This window comes from Pyrus communis, chromosome 17 (assembly GCF_041283825.1).
Source record: "Pyrus communis isolate YQ-2024b chromosome 17, ASM4128382v1, whole genome shotgun sequence".
Classification (NCBI taxonomy): domain Eukaryota; kingdom Viridiplantae; phylum Streptophyta; class Magnoliopsida; order Rosales; family Rosaceae; genus Pyrus; species Pyrus communis.
This window is the reverse complement of record NC_142581.1, coordinates 8,629,247-8,648,730: the sequence shown is the minus strand read 5'-3', so window position 1 is coordinate 8,648,730 and position 19,484 is coordinate 8,629,247. Positions and strand designations below refer to the sequence as shown.

General features: G+C 38.2%; 1 protein-coding gene and 3 pseudogenes across 3 annotated transcripts; 2 read left to right on the top strand and 2 right to left on the bottom strand.

Moving 5' to 3' along the window:
• Positions 1 to 248: 248 nt before the first annotated feature.
• LOC148689382 (uncharacterized) lies at positions 249 to 2,088 on the top strand (annotated as a pseudogene). Its single transcript, XR_015958460.1, has 3 exons — positions 249 to 326; positions 426 to 862; positions 1,454 to 2,088. The product of XR_015958460.1 is annotated as an uncharacterized LOC148689382 (transcript).
• A 2,287-nt stretch (positions 2,089 to 4,375) lies between these two features.
• LOC137709437 (uncharacterized) lies at positions 4,376 to 6,555 on the bottom strand. 2 transcript variants are annotated; one of them, XM_088688750.1, is made up of 4 exons: positions 6,397 to 6,555; positions 6,212 to 6,311; positions 5,119 to 5,502; positions 4,376 to 4,845 (listed from the first exon to the last, which is right to left on the bottom strand). In XM_088688750.1, exons 1-4 carry the CDS (start codon positions 6,495 to 6,497, stop codon positions 4,717 to 4,719), a joined length of 714 nt encoding a protein of 237 aa, XP_088544876.1. In that variant the 5' UTR covers positions 6,498 to 6,555; the 3' UTR covers positions 4,376 to 4,716. The 2 variants fall into 2 exon arrangements, with proteins under 2 accessions (XP_088544876.1, XP_088544877.1); XM_088688751.1 differs by having other exon boundaries at positions 4,729 to 4,850; positions 5,126 to 5,502.
• A 2,228-nt stretch (positions 6,556 to 8,783) lies between these two features.
• On the bottom strand, positions 8,784 to 12,036 carry LOC148689381 (uncharacterized; annotated as a pseudogene).
• Positions 12,037 to 17,066: 5,030 nt separating this feature from the next.
• On the top strand, positions 17,067 to 18,823 carry LOC148689380 (uncharacterized; annotated as a pseudogene).
• Positions 18,824 to 19,484: the final 661 nt, after the last annotated feature.

Sequence of the window (19,484 nt, the reverse complement as noted above, 5' to 3'; positions counted from 1 at the left end):
TCAATCTGATTCCTTTTATTTTGATTACGGTTACATAAACGAGCCATTAATGGGATCCTAGAATAGGACTTGAGGCATGTTGGTTGAAAAGTCAACTATTGGTCAAAGGGGCACCTCTAGGGTTACGAAACCCTTCTTGGTCTACAAAGTACAAACATTGGATTTCCATTATACAAGTTCCGTTAGGTCGGTCGTACATCTAACAACATGCTCCATAAGTTTCACCAACATTTTTTCCATTGCAGTGGGAGGTTTAGTGGAACAGCTTGTTTCTTATTCAAAAAAACAAGAGGAAGGGCTTGTTTCGAAAATCGTTGAGATACTTGGTATGCTAGTAACAATTTTATTTGTTGTAGATTTGAATTCAAATCAATTATCCAAAACAGTTTATGTCCTCAACATTTGGGTTTTAAATGTCATCTCAGGAATCAAACGTATATATGAAATGAAGATTGTCCATGTCCACTCACTTGCATTTTTAAAGCTCATGTGCGAAGAGATAAATAAAGATTGGGATATGCAACAAATGAGTTCTCCCTATGTGCGTTCAGCAATCTTCCTAGCTATTAGGAGGGGGAACATGGAATTTGTTACTTATATGTGTAAAGCAAATCCTGAACTTCTGTGGGCAACAAATGAGAAGGTAAGGGGCATATTTCACGTTGCCATCGAATGTCGTCAAGAAAAGATTTATAACCTTATATATGGGATCTCTGCGAAAGACTGGGTGACAAATCTTGCCGATAGAGATTTTAATAACAAGCTACATATGGCTGGGTTGTTGTCCCCATCTGCACAAGCACAACTTAATCGTATTCCAGGTGCAGCATTGCAAATGCAGCGTGAACTACAATGGTACAAGGTTAGGATTTCTCACTCGACATAATTCTTGATTACATTGCCTATATGAAATATAAACTGAAAGAATCAAATTAAGTGTTTGGGAGGTTCTGAATTTGTTTTCCCTTTTTGTAATAATCATCCAAATCCATCATCAACTATTAGGTACTGGGGGAGGGAGGGAAGAATTGGACTCGACACTTCGGGAAAATGCTCTTAACCAACTAAACTATAAGTCCCCTTGTCCACGTACCAGATGTCAATCTTAGTTTGTTTTCCTGAAAAGTTTCTTGCATTCAAGGTGCTAGCTGCATTTTGAAAGAGAGTTATTTGCTTTTTCGATTTATTGTAAGCAGATGTTCAACCTAACACAAGTTGTAAAATTAACACAATCTTAAAGCCTTAATGCGTAGAATGTTAAAATTGAACAACGTGATTCGTGGCCAATTGTAGGTGCTCTCATATGTCAGTACAAATGTTTAAATTAACACAACCCAACACAAGTTACAAATCTTGGAATGTAAAATGTAGGTAGTTAATCCTAATATAATAAAGATTATAGAAAATTATATATTATGCTCTCATATTTCAGTACTTGTTCAATGCAATGCAGGAAGTAGCGACTATTTTACCTCCTAAGTGTCGTGAGTATAGGAACAAAGATAAACTTTTGACACCAAGGGAACTATTTACAAAGAATCACAGTGAATTGCTAAAGGAAGGAGAAAAATGGATGAAAGAGACTGCAACTTCTTACACTGTTGTAGGTGCTCTTATTATTACCATTATGTTTGCTGCAGTAATCACAATTCCTGGAGGAAATGGAGATACTGGCTTTCCCACACATTCATCGATGAAAAATTGTTAATGTTATTTATGATTTCAGATGCTATATCACTATTTTCTTCCACGATTGCAACGTTGACGTTTCTCGGAATTCTCACGTCACATTACGCAGAAGATGATTTCCTGAAGTCCTTGCCCACAACGATGATAATTGGTCTTGCCACTCTTTTTTTTGCTATCGCAACCATGATGATTGCATTTTCTGCTGGCCTTCTAATTATAGTTCGTCGAGAGTCCTGGATTGTGATTCCGACCATACTTCTTTCAAGTGTTCCAGTCACTTTATTTGCTTGGATGCAATTCCCCCTCCTAGTTAAAATTACCGTTTCTACTTACGGAAAAGGAATATTTAATAGGAATGTGGAACGTTGGTTGTAAAGTTCTTATTGTATCTGTTTATGTGAGATCCTAAAATTAGGGGTGTAACTGATTCGATGAATTATATATTAAGGAATAAATTGGTGGTTTATGTGAGATCTCTCACTTATAAGTAAAGAGGAACACCACTAGACTGTATTACTAAATGATGTCTTGTTTTAGTGTATTGCCTGATTCGTTTTTATTGTATGATGAATGATTTGATTGTAGTTATTCAAGGAAAGTGGAGATGATGTTGGCAATTAAAATCCACGGTGAAGATTAACCAAGAAAAACTACACCATTCATTTTTTTTTTAAAACAAATAAAAAATGAATTAAATCAGAAAAATTAAAGAACCATGTTGCTGGAACATGTGAGGAGTTGTCCATTTCCTCCAACGTGAAAAAGGGAGTTGATGAAAAACAACCGACTTTCTCACCCCACTCTTCCTGTCACCCTGTCTATAAAAGGGGAGATTGACTGCAAAAGCAGGGGGAGGAATCGACAAAAAAAGACAATAGAGAAGGGCACAGTAGGAGAAGCAAAGCAAGAGAACAAAAGCAAAAGAGAAACAGAGAAAAAAAAGGGAGAGCATATCATGTGCTACACGCAAGAACAAAGAGCAGGAGAAGCTACAGAGCATTTAAAGGTATAAAATCTATCCTTCTAAATCTTTCTTTCTTTGGTTTCTCTCGGCTTTGCAGGAAAACAAAAACACAATTTGTTTCTTCAACCTCTCCCATCCCCGCCGCTGCCGTTAGTCCCATGAATTTCTTCAGGGTGGTCTAAACCACCCCGTGAAGTTCCAATCAATCTAAGTGATCCGCTCCCCACCACTACCGTCAACTCCATGAATTTCTTGTGGGTGGTCTAAACCACCCCGTAAAGTTCCAACCAAGTCTAAGTGATCACTGCACTGCAGCAACCAAACTGCAACACCGCCGCTCTTCAACCGTTGTCTCCGGCAGTCCTCCGGAAGAAGCCCAAGGGCAGTGCAATCCGCAATCCGCAATCCGTGGACGGTGAACCAAGCGATGTAGTTGGGCGCGCGGGTCCAGACCATCAACAAATTCGACGTAAGAAGATGGCAGCGGTGGTCAATGTGAAGAAGTTAAAGAAGGCAAAAAAATGCAACACCAATCATAGCGAGCCATTCCCATCCCATCGACAGTGGCGAGAATAACCCAAAGCCTTCAGAAAATGCGAAAGACATCCGAAGGCAAGAAAGCCGAGAATTTGAGGAAAGAAAAAGTCCCCAGGTCCAAGGATGCTGCGGAAGTGGCTCTAATGTTGCACCGTAAAACAGATTGCAGAAGCTCAAAAGCTCTCTGTGAAGTTCCTGCAGCCATACCCGACAGCCATGCAGTACTATTCAAGACTTCGAAAATTCAAGTCTTCAAATTGGGACAACAAAAGAACAAAGAAAGCTACAGTAGAAAATGGAAAATAGAGAGGGAAAAGAAGAAAACGTATTGTTCATCACGTGGGTGTTGCACCAAGCTTCGGTGGTGAAACCAAAAAGGAAAATGATGTCTTCCTACAATTAGGAAAGTCCCAGCAAAAGCATACTTAAAATAATGAGGCTATTGGCCTACGAAGAAACAAGACAAAAACCTCTGAATTACTACCTCTACGTCTTTTGTCCAAGAAATAAAAAGGATGGAAGGAAGCATCACATGGATAAAAGCAACGGCGAAAAGAGAAGGGGAACAGATGCCAACGTTTTCTTTTCCCTCAAGTACTACTCCAATTTTGACTCTTTGAGTGCATTGTGCAAAGAAAGAAGCTACAGTGGAAAAATAAAAGCACACCTCCATGCCAGTCATGTGGCCTTCATGAATATGGCCTCCATCAAAATTAAAATTATTCATGAAGTCTGAGATGCACGGCACCAAGACAAAGTCAAATACCAAATTATTAGTGGGTTCATCACAAATATAACCATTAATTTTACTTGACGCTCCAATGGCTTAAAGTCCTCGCCCGCACGAGCTAAAACTGCACAAGGCATCAAACACTCCAATGGCTCAAAGTCCTTGCCCGTATGAGCTAAAACTACACAAGGCATCAAATGCTCCTTACCTACACAAGCTGAAACTGTATAAAGCATCAAACCCCAACAAATACATAAGGAACTACGAGTGAAGCATCAAACCCCAACAAATACATAAGGAACTACGAGTGACCTGATCCCTCAATGAGGGTACGTAGGCAACCTAGGGCTCTATCTAGGTGCAGTCACAAAATCAAATAAACACTCAAATCCCCAAGTTACGATTTATTCATATTGGAATCAAAGGGTATTCCTTTTCCAAAAGAAGGGTTGTAATTAATAGGCGTGTAGCCTAGAATGGGTCGAACTCAAATTAATAAAACCCTCTTCGAAAAAATGGACGAGGGTGAAATTGTGTCGAGTGAATTATTTGTTTACATATTGTGTACAATTTTTGCTCAACATATAGGTTCGAATAGGCACCCAACAGGTTAAGCACATGAACTAACCATTCAGATTATCCCATCATCCTTAATATATAATCCATAAATGAAAGTTTAAGCACTATGATGTTGAACATAGATCTACCAATCACAGTATGAACTGAAACTTTTTACAACCTGATGCACCCGATGATAGATCTTGTCTCAACCCTTAATGTCACAGACAGTAGAGGTCTAACCATATAATGCACGCCATGGCTCCCCATCGTCTTTTGATTTTCTTGTTGGATTCCATGTGATCTTGTCTCTTGAAAAGGAAAGGTTCAAAGTGCTTGCTAAAAGTTCTCCAATCTCATAAAGTATCTGAAAAAGAAACCATCTATAGTTAGACGATATACATACACTCGGGAAACAGAAAGATTCATAGAGAACTAAAAGGAAGAGAAAGAAACTGAGCAAACACTAATTTTTTTCCCATTCATTTCTCAAGCAAATCATAGAAATAAAAATTACTATCATATCATGGCCTCCAAACCCAACTTGAATTCAGTCATATGTCACGACAATTCTAGGTAAACTAAATGTTGACAGTTACATTAGATAAAGTAATTAAAAAAAAGAAAAAAACCTGTATACCTGAATCTCTTCTTTATCAGAAATGCGTTGACCTCTTTGCCCGATAAGAACATATGTTGGCAACTTCAAAACACGGACCAACTGAAGAAAGCAAGCCAAAGGTTCATGATGAATTTGCAAGGATGGCGGTGGCTTCTGGGTTTTGGTTGCCATAGCCTTGCTTATGGCTGTTTCTGAACCAATCCCTATACCATAAAGTGAACATTTGCTTTCAAATTTTGTTGCAGATTTACTTTCCCCCTTTAGCTTGGATGACTCTAGGAAAAATGGGGCAACGACTGTAGGAACTGAGGATGAATTCCGCCCTGCTAATTGCGCTAGAACTTCATTAATAGCGCAGGCTAGTATTGGCAGTTCATAGTATTCCATAAGCAGCACAGACACCTGAAAAATACAAAATTGAAGAGAAATTTTTTATAAGGTTCCCCTAATCTGTTATCTTCAAGATATGTTACAATATAAATACAATAGTTATTCACTCTGTCCTAGTAACTCAAGCTGTTGGAAATAGTAATAAACCGACAAACTTCAACATAATATCAGCGCTGTTGGCTCACATCCTAACAACTAAAGCATTTCAGGGCAGTGGTAGATCGATAAACTTTATGAAAAACAGAAAACTGCATAAAAAAATAATGTGGAACCTTCGACTGTTATCGTCACAGCATGAGTTCTGAACCACAAAGGAACAAAACTATTACAAAGTAATTTAATGGGTTTCAACCACTATGGGCATAGAAACCAAACCTACAAGCATTCTTTGAAAAACGCCTGCAATCAAGTCCCTTTAGACCTCACAGATCACTCACAATTCCATAACACCGAGTCGTTTTTATTCCCCACATGGTTTTGAAAAACCAGCATCATGTTCAATTTCAATCACACACAATCTAAACCCCAAATTGTCACAAATTTCACTTTCACCATTAAAAACTAGACACATTCCATTAGAAAATACACGAACCATTTCTCATCACCCAAATCCCACATAGAATCTAATCGATACGAGACAGAATCTATACGAATACAAACCCGTTTCTGGGTCCTAAACAATTCCATGAGAGAGAGAGAGAGGAAGATAGAGAAGGGGAACCTCATATTGGCCCTGGGGATCGAGGAAGTTGTGAAGGATTCCCGAAGCTTTGCAATTTTGGATTCCATAGCGCTCCAATGAAAGCTCGAAACTTTCTTCTCTGCAACAAATTGGCGCATCGAAATAAATCGATATAATATGAATTTGATCTCAAACTTAAAAGGGTTGATAGGAAGAGATCTTACACAGTAGAATTGCTTGGATTTCGGCGGAAAGCAGCTGAGATGGCTTCGCCGAAGCCCTCTGAGTCTCTCAGCAGAAACACTACCTTCGAACCGACCTTCATTTTCTTTCTGCTGTTTCTCCTTGCCAATGTCCGGAGGTGCGCGCACTAGCAATATACAGGAGATCGAGTGCCGCATTTTTTTTTTCTTTTCTTTTTTCTCTGTTTTAATTTTTGGGGATTTTTTTTTTTTTAAGTACCTCGATATTTTTACACGAAAAGAATGAAGAATTCGGCTAAACCACATAACGAGCAGCCTAATTTGGTATCGAATTCGCCATCCACGAGATTCGAATCTAAGACTTCTCACTTCCGAATGAAGAGGAATACCAGCAGACCGTAATACTGACTAGCTAAATCAATGGCATTTGTTTTTTCTTCTTTCTGGGATAAGGTTTATGACATCAAGGTAAAATCTCGCTCTAACATTTTAAAAATTTGTCACTAATCCTTGAAAGTCATAGAACCCAACTTAATTAGATTGTAGATAGAGTAGACGAAAAGAAGACTACATTTCAATTTTAGAAAGTACAATACGATTCAAATCTTGTTTCAAGTGGCAAATGAGTAGAACGGACCAATTTCTCTAACAAATCAAGTGTAGAATTAATGGCACACCTTGTGATATATGCTTGATACTTGAATATTGGCTTGAGAAATTTTTTCCATCTTTTCTTATTCCAAAAAATTAATGGCACACCACGTTTGAACTGATAAATATATTTTGGCCAACCTAGCTTCCTCTGTCCATTGGAGCCAACAAAGAGTACTTCGCTGTGGTGCGGTGATGAGATATGAAAGTACAGTGCTATTTAATATGCATTTTACGATCATACATACATATTTTTATTTTTTAAACAATTTCAAGGAGTAGTTAAATTATACGTTTTTTTTCCCCAAAAAGTGAAAGAATTGTACACTTCTTCAAAGCAACATACAAACGTCACATTATTTATTGATAAAATGAAAATAAGTTAGAATAGGAAATATTCAAATTTAATATAATGGCCGATGTTTTGACATACATCTCTTAAAAATTAAGACAGATGAGGTTTTGTTGAAATTGGAAGCAGCTTAGCTAGTCTGAATTCCAGGTGGTTTCAAAATTTGGATGAACTTTTTGCTAAAATTTCATATATGTAACCCTAATTTGCTAGAATCTCTTGACCATTGATCTTGTTGAACTTTTTCCACTTCAACCAATTTAACACCAGTGAATAAGAAAATCAAAAGTAATTTTACATGACTTTCCTTGGATTAATCTATCGAAACAAGTGTAAAATGAGTCAATTCATCCGTCCTTTTTTCATGGTTTGGGCTACAATTAAATTCTGGAACATGTTCGTTCAATGTCGTAACTTTTGATACTTGAATATTGACTCGAAGCATTTTCTTTTCACTTTCTTATCCTGAAAAATTAACAGCAATATTGGTTCTTAAACCCTAGCCATATCCACATTATACCAACACCCCTCCAATTTTCCACACAGAGAAAATAAAAGTGGCAAGAATATATTATCAATCCACTTGAAAAATTGCAAGAATAAGTAGGAGATCATGGAATAGCATTTCTAGACCTTAATTTTCTTAATTTCCTGCATATATAATCTGAATACAATTATGCATTATTATATATGCCTCCCACCATTCATCATCCTCCAAATACCTGCCCTACCAAAGGCTACCCAGTATAACAGCACTAAACGGGTGACACCAACAATTAAAAAAGTTCAATTTACAAATTATCAAATGAATATTAGAGTACCCTTATATATGAAGTAATGCTACGGCCATAATTTACAATTTTACAACCATTTTCTGTTTTTTTTTCTTTTTTTTCTTTTTTCTATAAGCTAGTTTCCCTTACTCAATCTTAGGCCCTGTTTGGCAGATCGGATAAAGGATCGGATAGGATTAGTTATACGGACTCGGGTGTTTGGCGTTCACTCGTACTAAATAAGCGCCAGATTAATTTAACCGGTCGGATAGGATAACACGGTATACACCCGCTTAATAAAACCAACCAAAACGCCCGGATTATTTAGTCGGGGAAGAAGAATATGGGAGAGAAAGGGAGGGAGTTTGGGGGGTGTGGCGGAGAGAGCTGGGGAACAATTATTTGGGATTCTTCTGCAGTTGAGGAAGAAGAAGGGAGAGAGAGGGAGGGTGTTTGGGGGGTGCGGAGAGATCTGGGAACAAAAAAATGATTTCACTTTTTTAAATTTTTTTTTTTTTAAGTTTGATTCCTCCTATCTAGTATAATACCAAACACAGTATAAATAATACGGTCACTAGTCCGATACTGCACCAAACACCCGACTAATTTAGTCAGTACTATCTAGTGGCTATTTATCCTATCCGACAGAAATAGTCAGTACAGTCCGAACTGCCAAACGAGGCCTTATATGCATGAATAAACGAGCAGAAGTCAGAAGATGTTGAGTTACTAGTCTGAGTTGAATAATAAGGACTGCTATTATCAGTGTCTATGCCGCTGTTGCCATCTCTGACGTGATCGCTCTCTGATTCTAGCGGCCCTGGCTTGAAAATAAGTAGCCCGTGCTAGGCCTAGGCACGAGACGGGCCGGGCCTAATTTTGAAGGAACTGGAACTTAAACGAAATGGGCCGGGGCGGGTACATCATATTTCATTACAGGAATTGAACAGAACCCGGCCCGTTTGAAACGGGCCGGGTCCATGGTTCCCCCTTTTTTTTTTTCTTTTTTTTTTTTTTTGTTTGGGAAAAAACAATTATCGTTTTTTTTAATTTGCTCCAGCAAGTTGCTCATCATATTGTCTGCTTAATTTGTTGTTTATCGTTTTGTTTGCTCTCTACCTGTATCACTATCGACATATTTGGAAAAAAAGAGAGGTGGAGGATGTGTTGATTACTGATTTACTATAGTCGAATCTTAGTAATATATTAGATAAAGAAAAAGATATATCCACTTGGTGAATCTAGTAGAACACGTTCTTGAATGGTTGAAATCATCATTCATTAGCCAAGCTAGGTCTGTGATGACATAAGCAATACGATCATACCATCTTAAAAAAATCTGTTAACACTAAACTATGATAGTAAGTTGAAACAATATTGCAGTAATTGCACATCTGCACAAATTGCAGCAATATTGTAGCAATTGCACAGATTCTATGATTCTACCCTGACACTACCAACGTCCAAAATAACAACATATCCAAATTCCGAGAGTCCAAAATAACAGTATTACATGACATCGTCCAAATACTATTTTGCGTAACAATATTACATGACATCGTCCAAATAACAATATTACATGACATAACAAGCTTACACCTCGCCTTGCAAGAGAGCGAAAGCCCTATACTATTTTGCGTATTAAAACACTGGATGAAACCCACACACTAAAATCTGACTATGAGCAAATAAAATCAGCCAGGTTCACTATCCCACCTATGGCAAGTTTACTTGATTGGAATTGGGTTAGTGAAGAATAGAATGAATCTGGTTGTTTAGGTATGGGATAAACTACCCCCACGTCATATCTGGTTGTGATACACATTACACATAGAATATGTTACGCATTGGAATGATACACATTACACACACATAAGACATACTATATAGCAGAACATCTTCCTCAACCAATAACAGAACATCTTCCATATAATAGAACATCTTCCTCAACCAATTATATATACAAGTATCAACGTATCCTTTCCTCAAGAAAAAGAGGACTGCAACAATATGAGTACGCAAAACTTCGCAAATCTACAGGTAAAATTTCAAAATAAGTGCTTGAAAACTAGGGAGACAGACAAAAACTCCATAACCCCATGAAATTTCTAAAAACAGGGGACAACCCTTTTGACAAAACTGAATTTTGGGGTTTTTCCTGTTCACCTCAGATATCAATACTTGAAAGAATAACCTTACTAACTATTGAGCTGCGCATACAATTCAATCAAAACTCAAACCAAGATATTATACATATCAAATATTTCCAAGTAATCAGCTAGATAATCAAACCCAAATAAAAAATACTAAAAATATAGAGAATACTGAGAGGAAAAAAGAAATAGGAGAAAAAATATCACCTTTCTTGGCTAACAGTGTCCTAAATCTGAGCCTTGATGAGCTTGGAATCAACGGTCAAAGTCATGGTGGCGAACTCGACGCCGATGGTAGACTTGGACTCCAAATTAAACTCGTTCTTGGTGAACCTGGAAAGCATGTTCGACTTTTCCACCCCAGAAAGTCTTGGTTATGTAGATGGTAGTCTTGACGCCAATGGTAGACAGTAGCCGTCGAGGGAGTCGAGTCTCGAGGGAGTGACGGTGGAGACTGGAGAGGTGGGGCGTGGGAGTGAGAGAGTGAGTAGCAGGGTGTATGTGCTTGTCTCTGTGTGTGTGGCTTGTTTGTGGATGGCTAGAGTCATGTCGAAGAAGGTGGACGGAGGAGTGGCGCCGCAGATTTAAGAGAGCTGAGAGAGTTGGGGACTGGGATGTGTTGGAGAGATCGAGATTCGAGAGTTACTGAGACTGATTCATTGAAGTCTGAAACTGATTTGGACTTTGGAAACCTAGGTTACAAATTAACGGTTCAGATTGAATGATAGGTTATCATTCAATCTCCACCGCTGATTATAATTAGAAACAGGCCGGTCAGAGGCCCCATTTTTCTAAGGTTTAGGAACTAGCTTGCCCCGTTTATTCCCAAAAAAGAGAGGACCAGGCCCGTACCCGCGGTTCCTCTACTCGTTTGCCCACCCCTAGCCTGTGCCCTGTCCCAAAAGCCAATTGTGCCCATCCTAGAAAACTTGCATCGGTTGCATGTTCTCTAGCATGGTCTGATTCCTCGTGAATTTCCACTGCTAATTCTTGACATGAATCAACATAATCCCATCTATGCTGATCCACATTTCGGGGTCTTTTGAGCTGGACGTTGAGCTTTCCACGACAATGTCATGCTCTTTTCTAAACTTGTCAAACGTCACGCTTGTGGCAAACACTTTTTCTTTTTTCTAGTATAAAAGTGCCTCCACAAGGGCTGGTCTGGATTTTGTTCTCTTGTATACCTTTTTCTTTTCTTCCTTTTTCTTTTTCTGCCCCTTCTCTTTGCCTTTGGCATAAAGACTTTGAGAGCTTTCAATTATACCATCCAGTTTAGCATATGATTGAAGGGCTTGAATTACGTCTTCATGCTTCAGGGCCTCATTTTCAAAAATTAGAGTTGTTCGAAAGTGCTTGAAAGACAAAGGTGCAAACCTTAGTTAGACGATAGCCATATCATCATCTTTGTATGTTTCTTTGACCTTCTGAAGATTGGCTATACAATTCTAGAACCTGCAATATCACCTCCCTCTTCCAATCAAAGCCCAAATAGTTCATCCTTGAAAAATAGTTTATTGGACACGGTTTTGCCCATATAAATATTCTCCAACTTGTCACATGCTTCCTTAGTAGTCATCTTTTCTATGATGTGGGACCTAACTGATATTGTGAGATGGATCTCGATGGAGTTCTTGGCCTTCTTGAGAACCTTGGCCCAAGCAATGGTTGTAGACTTCTCACCAACGAGTGCATCATCCAAATCATGCTCTATCAATATATTCTTCATCATCCTTTGCCAGTCCGTAAAGTCATATTTGCCATCAAAAGGTTTTAGGTCCTAGGTACGCGGTCGCCTTTCATTTTGACATTGCAAAACACGTTGAACCAAGCTCTTGAATGCCAATTGTCATAAATTTGACTCCCTATGGATCTTGCTTTTTGATGTGTCCAACAATTGACTAAACTTAGGAAATTAGAGAATAACTAGAAACATACAAGATTTATACTAGTTCAGAAGAACTTTTGCATAGGGCCAACTGTGATTTTCCAGGGTAGAGAAATACGACTTCTTTGATTAATAATAGAGTTACAATGCAAAACCCTTAAACTAATTCCTCTTTGTCTCTCTCGGCTGTCTCTAGCTTTTCTCTTTTAATTCCCTAGCCTTGCCGCACCATGCCTATGTAAGGATTAAGTTTCCTATTCTATATGGAATAAGAAAGTAGACTTTCTTTCCTATTCCAATTAGACTTTTAGGATTCCTAATCCATTTGTACGAGGAAACTTTGATTATTTCCTAGTCGTTGCAGGAGAAGAATCGGTGCACCCTTAATTTCCCTAATACAATCCTAAACAAAATAGGACACTATCTTTGACGAGCCAATTCCTAAAAAGCTGCAAGTTTTTCTGAAATTGAAGAGAACACGGGACTAGGATATGACATCATATTGGAACAATTTAGCAAAATGCTGAATTTTTCTATAAAGAGCTTACCTTTATTACACATCCCTCAGACTATCTGTGTTATCAGCATCAAGTATTTTGGATGGAGGTAAATACCGAGGTTGGGTGTAGATTGGGGATGAACGATCATAAAAGCTACAGTATGAAGTTCGAAATGAGGTAGGAATATTAAATTGAGATCAAACTGATAGCATAACATATCAATTGGCCCAACAAAACGGGAATACAAACAAGTTGAAGAATAAAAGGTACATGAAATCTAGAACTGGTTTTTTTTTTTTTTTTTTTTTTTTTTTGGAAAAACTAACGAGAAATCCAAAAAAACTTTAATTTTAATGAAAAATGACAAATAAAGGTGTAGTGAATAGTACTAAGGAAAGGTAAAAATGTGGTTTTTCGTTAAAAGTGAAGTATCAAGAATGTTTCATTAAAACTCCATTTTTTTTGTTATCCCCAAGTTTGCATTGTAGAAAGCCTCAATGGTACCAAATATCAAAATTGCAATTCAACTCGTGAATGAAAATTAATCATCAATCTGAAATCCATGGATCGAACAATTATAAGACTAAAGTAATCATAATTAGGCCTTCCTCTTAACCTTAGCTAAGAGTTTAGAACCCCATGAACAAAGAATTCATAGTAGTCCTACAAAGGAAATTTACATAAAATAAAACAGGAAAAGAGAAACCAAATTGCTGATGCTCTCCCGCAGCCCTGTACCATGCCAGAAGAAGTACTTCTCTGCTGCTTGTATCTTCCCTTTAATATTTGTGCCTCCCGTCCAAGTTTGCTAAAAAATAGGAGTTCCAATCAAATCGATTTGAAATTCTTTCCTAAGATATCTCCACCGCCTCATGTAATCACCTTGTCCATCTTTCTTTAATTCTTTCTTCTTTCCTTTCAATATCAATTGTACATTGCACTATCTCACTTAAAAGCCACTAACTGGAATTTGGTATTGGGCAAGTACATTTCTTGTCCATCATTTCTCAGATGGCTTAATTGGATTATTAGTCCGTGGTGACAAGGTGGTTGAAAGATAGCCCTTGTGGTAAAAAAAATTAGAATTTAAGCCCCTGTGGTAAAGTCTGTTAGGATTTAAGCCTCCGTTAATTGTTATCACATGAGTCTCACATATGAGACTAAAAAGATAAAGTTAGCCTCACATGTAGCCCCACATGCCAACAATTCATGGAGAGTTCCGTTTTATCCTAATATGTGCGACTCGCATGCTAATAATTAACAGATGGCCAAATTTTTTTTCGTGATCCTTGTGGTGACACGCCACTTTCGATGTGAACGTCATGGTGAAAAAGCTTTTAATTAAAACCTCGTGGTGGACCTTGTTAGCAATTAAGATCCAAATCCAAATTTCCGTTAGTCTTTCGTTAAATAAACATACGTGACTATCACATGAAGGGTCAAATTCGTCATTTCAATCCAAATTACATATTATTCAATGGACATCTAGTATAATTTAGGGTTTAACTAAAATTAGATTTTACAGAGAAATAAAAAAAAAAAGAAACTTGAACGCGAAGACTGAAACTAAACCTGTAAAACAATGTCAATGGTTAAGAGAAGAGATGAAGGTGAAGTCGCACCTAATTTCTTAGGTATGATTTAATTTCGATTAGAAATCCTAATACTTCTAATATACTGTATTTTTTTTTTTCCAATGCCAACATGTCTTTGATCATGAGTTAGAGTCTTAGTCTTACTTGAATTTTCATTCTTGTATCAATTTGTACCAATTTGAATGCATACATGCCTTTCAATTTTGTCTTTAATTGGTAATGTGGTTTCATGCAGGCCATGGTCGGCCAGTACACAACCTTTCAATTTTTTTCTTAATCTTCTTTGAATTTTAATTCTTTAACTTTCTTATGCTCTTGAAGTCAGATAATGTATACTCTCCCAGAAAAATAAGGACAAGGCCAGGTCAACCAGGTCCCATGCCAAATTTGTGAAGTAAAAAATAATCAAAAAAATTATAGAGGTGATACATTAATTTTTTGGCAAAAAATATAAAATTACCTTAGAGGCACAACGGGATTCCTACGCACATGCAACGGATAATAACGGCTCAATCAAGTAAGAGTCAAAGGTAATCAAAATGATATTTATTCAAATCCCTACTCATCAAATCCTTATTCAAAAGGTAACTCCCAATTTCCTATTTAATTTAGGATTAATTGCCATGTTAATTGAAAGATATTATTTCACATAATATGTTGCAATTATTCACCCAATTACACCATATATGGCCGGTCACTATTCTCCACATAAGGTCGGCCACTCCCCTATACATAGCTTTATTATCCCACAAAAAAGCGAAGTCATTTGCTATCCACAAACTCCTATACACATTCTTTTTAGAATTCTAACTTTAACATCAGAGATTCTTCGGCCAAAGCCCTCCTCCCGAGGCTTAAACCCAATCCGCGCAAGCCTAGCCCAGCCACAGTCAACATGGGTCAAGTTGACCCGGATCCGTGCTCGCACTCTCATGACTTAGATCCGTGACTCCTTGCACCCATACAAGCCTCTTTTTTGCTATTTCGAACCATTTTTTGACATTTCGGACCCATTGTTGGTGTTTTTTTATTTTTTTATTTTTTTTATGTAGATTTGGCTCATTGAAGCTCAAAATTTTGCATCTAGAGTCTACACCACTTAAGGAGACACACACAGTCCAAGCTCTTCCACCCCAAATGGCGAAAAACACTTGTCTCAACAAGTCAAAGAGTTGACAAGCGCCTTCACACCGCAAACGACCTTGGTTAATCAGCCCTTGCAGCGTACCCCAGATGAGGTGTCCCGATGTAGGACAAGGGTAGACGACGAACCTTTGCAGCAGCATCCTGGTAAACAACTCATCGACCAGCCACGAACTAAGCGCTCTGGCAGTGTATACTCCCCAATTGGACCCCCGAGATAGCGTATACTCTCATCTTATCGTGCAGAGGAATGTGAACTCTCGGTTAGTCCACAAACAAGCATACATTCATGGTTGGGGCCACACTCCGATAATCAACATGAGCAACCTTCCAGGTGAAGTGTTCATTCGCGGCTAGGCCCGCAAGGAGCATTATCCACATCATATCGGAGTAGGAAACATGACAGACGAAGAGAAGCAGTCACTCAATCGACTCAAGTTCAACCGGCAGCCTGTGAATAACCCGCTTGCTTGCTAGGAACGTACCACATGCACCGCAATCGCAACGTAGACGAGCCAAGCACATAAAAAAGTAGTCTAGACCAGCATGTCACGACTGAGGGCAACTAAAAGCTCCGCTACCCCAACAAAGGCAAATTCAGGAAAAAGTAGAGAGGCTCCTGACAGAACGATTGAGCGACTTTGAGTGCAACGAAGCCACTGATGAGGCGCTTTGAAGAGACATGACCAACATAAATATGTCACCATTCACGGAAGGTATCGAAAACCCAAAGAAGTAATAGCAACCCTTTAGCTTCCCTTTAGCACCATAATTAACATTGTTGTAACAAGCCCCATTAGATAGGGAACATTTACCTTGCACACCCATCCTGGGGAAACACCCACCTTACCGCAGCCACCAAAATTCGATGTCACCAACCATGATTGATTTCTTGGGAATGTCCTTAGCCTCTACATATCCCCATCTTCCTTTTTCACGCAACAAAAATCACCTATTTTGAACTAATCATGATTGCTACTTCCAAGTATCTCAAAACAGCAAACACTCAATTCACCCTCAAGCCCTAATTTCCTACTGCACGTGTAACTTAGCTCCAGTTAGAGGAAAGAAAAATTCAAGAAACCACCTAAATGCAATATTAATTGAAGTAATTGGGCAGAACCTTAACCCTAAAAATTTTCCTTTTTTCCCCCTTTTCCCCTTGCCGACTCTCATCCTTTCTCGTTATTGTATTTTAACCGGAGGCCTAATGGCCATTGAAGTCCAACGATTGTCATATTTATTGGTATTCTGGAGTAGGATTGAGGCATGTTGGCAAAAAAAGTCAATTGTTGGTCAAAGTGGCACCTCTAGGATTATGAAACCCTTCTTGGTCTACAAACATTGGATTTCCATTATGCAAGTTCCATTAAGTCGGTCGTACATCTCACGACAGGCACCATAAGTTTCACCAATATTTTTTCCATTGCAGTCGGAGGTTTAGTGGAAAGGCTTGTTGCTCAATCAAAACAAAAAACAAAAGGGCGGGCTTGTTTCGAAAATCATTGAGATACTTGGTATGTTAGTAACAATTTCATTTATTGTAAATTTGAATTCAAATCAATTATTCCAAAGCAGTTTATGTCCTAAACATTGGGTTTTAAATGTCAACTTAGGAATCAAACGCATATATCAAATGACGATTGTCCATGTCCACTCACTTGCATTTCTAAAGCTCATGTGCGAAGAGGTAAATAAAAATTGGGATATGCAACAAATGAGTTTTTGCTCTGTGCGTTCGGCAATCTTCCTTGCTGTTAGGAAGGGGAATGTGGAGCTTATTACTCATATATGTAAAGCAAATCCTGAATTTATGTGGGCAACAAATGATATGACAAGGAGCATATTTGACTTTGCCATCGAATGTCGTCAAGAAAAGATTTATAACCTTATATATGGGATCTCTACGAAAGATTTGATGGCAATTCTTGTCGATTGCAATAATAATAAGAAGCTACATATGGCTGGGTTGTTGTCCGCATCTGCACAACTTAATCGTATTCCATGTGCGCATTGCAGATGCAGCGTGAACTGCAATGATACAAGGTTAGAATTTCTCACTCGACATAATTCTTCTGACAATATAAACTGAAAAAATCAAATTAAGTCTTCGGGAGGTTCTCGATTTGTTTTTCCTTTTTGAAATAATCATCCAAATCCAGTATATATCAACTATTAGTCCACTAGATAGTTTTTTATTGTTTATTCAAACATTACTGGGGGAGGGAAGAATTGGACTCGAAACCTAGGGTGCATGCTTCACTAAGTTACAAGTCCCCTTGTCCACTTACTAGGTTTCAATCTTAGTTTGTTTTCCTAAAAAGTTTCTCGTATTATTGTAAGTAGATGGTCAACCTAACAGAAATTGTAAAATTAACACAACCTTCAAGCCTTAATGCATAAAATTTTAAAATTGAAGCATCGTGACCAATTTTGAATACCATGTCCAAATCTTGGAATGTAAAATGTAGTTAATCCTAATATAATAAAGATTACAGAAAATTATATTTTATGCTCTCATATGTCAGTACTTGTTTGTTCAATGCGAATGAAAATCCTATTCGGATCCTTTTTGTGAGGATCCTGTTCGGATCCTCTTTGTGAGAATCCCGGGAATCCTCCAATCATGTCCGTTCATCGTACATCGTGCTGTCAGAAATCATTGTAAATTTTTTAATTCAAAATTAAATATAAACAATATCTGACGAAAACTGGCCGGTGTACGATGAACGGATGTGATTAAAGGATCCGGAGAGGATCCTTATTCGTTCAATGCAATGTAGGAAGTAGAGGCGATTGTACCTCCTGAGGCTGTTGAGAGTCTGAACAGGAGTGATCGTTTGACACCAAGGGAACTATTCACAAAGAATCATAGTGAATTGCTAAATAAGGGTGGAAAATGGATGAAAGAGACGGCAACTTCTTAGACAATTGTAGGTGCCCTTATTATTACCATCACGTTTGGCGCAATAATCACAGTTCTTGGGGGAAATGGAGATACTGGCTTTCCCGTATTCATCAATGAAAAATTGTTTATGTTGTTTATAGTTTCAGATGCTATATCACTCTTTTCTTCCACAACAGCAACGTTAACGTTTCTCGAAATTCTCACATCATGTTATGCAGAAGATGATTTCCTGAAGTCCTTACCCACAAAGATGATAATTGGTCTTGCCACTCTTTTTTTTCACTATTGCAACCATGATGATTTCATTTTCTGCTGCCCTTCTAATTATAGTTCGTGGACAGTCTTGGATTATGATTCTGGTCATACTTCTATCAAGTGTTCCAGTCACTTTATTTGCTTGGATGCAATTCCCGCTCCTCATTAGAATTATTGTTTCTACTTACGAAAAAGGAATATTTAACAGGAATGTGGGACCTTGGTTGTAAATGTACTTTAGTATGTTATATTTCTTACTATATCTATTTATGTGGGATCCTAAAATTAGTGTTTAAAAAATCGGCCTAAGTGGCCACCTAGGCGCTGGGCGGCGGAGTTTCAACCCGATTTAGACCAAAACGTTCAGTTAGGCGGGGAGGACTTAGGCGGCCGCCTAGGCATTCGCTAGGTGCTTGAGGCTGGCTAGGCATCGGTCTAGGAAATTTGAATCTCACTGCAAATCCCAAACTTGCTGCAACTTTTGCAACGAATCTACAACTTTCGATCTCGTACGTAGCAGCAAAGCCCCAACAAATTCCTCCGGCTCGTCTTTGTGAAGATGAGGGAAGAGAGAGTGCGAAGAGATAGAGAGAGAGATTACTGGCGAATTTATGCAAATCGTCTCTGTGAAGATGAAGGAAGAGAAAGTGCAAAAAGAGACTGAGAGAGAGACAATTAAACATTTCAATCTGTGGTCTGTTCTACAGCTCGTCTGTGAAGATGAGGGAAGAGAGAGTGCAAAGAGAGAAAGAAAGAGAGAGAGAGAGATATATATATATATAGAGAGAGAGAGAGAGACTGAAACATTTCAATATGTGATGGTGAGGACTGGGATCTCAAATCCAAGGAAAAGCTAACGGTTTTAATTATCAAAACCATGGATAGTGATGG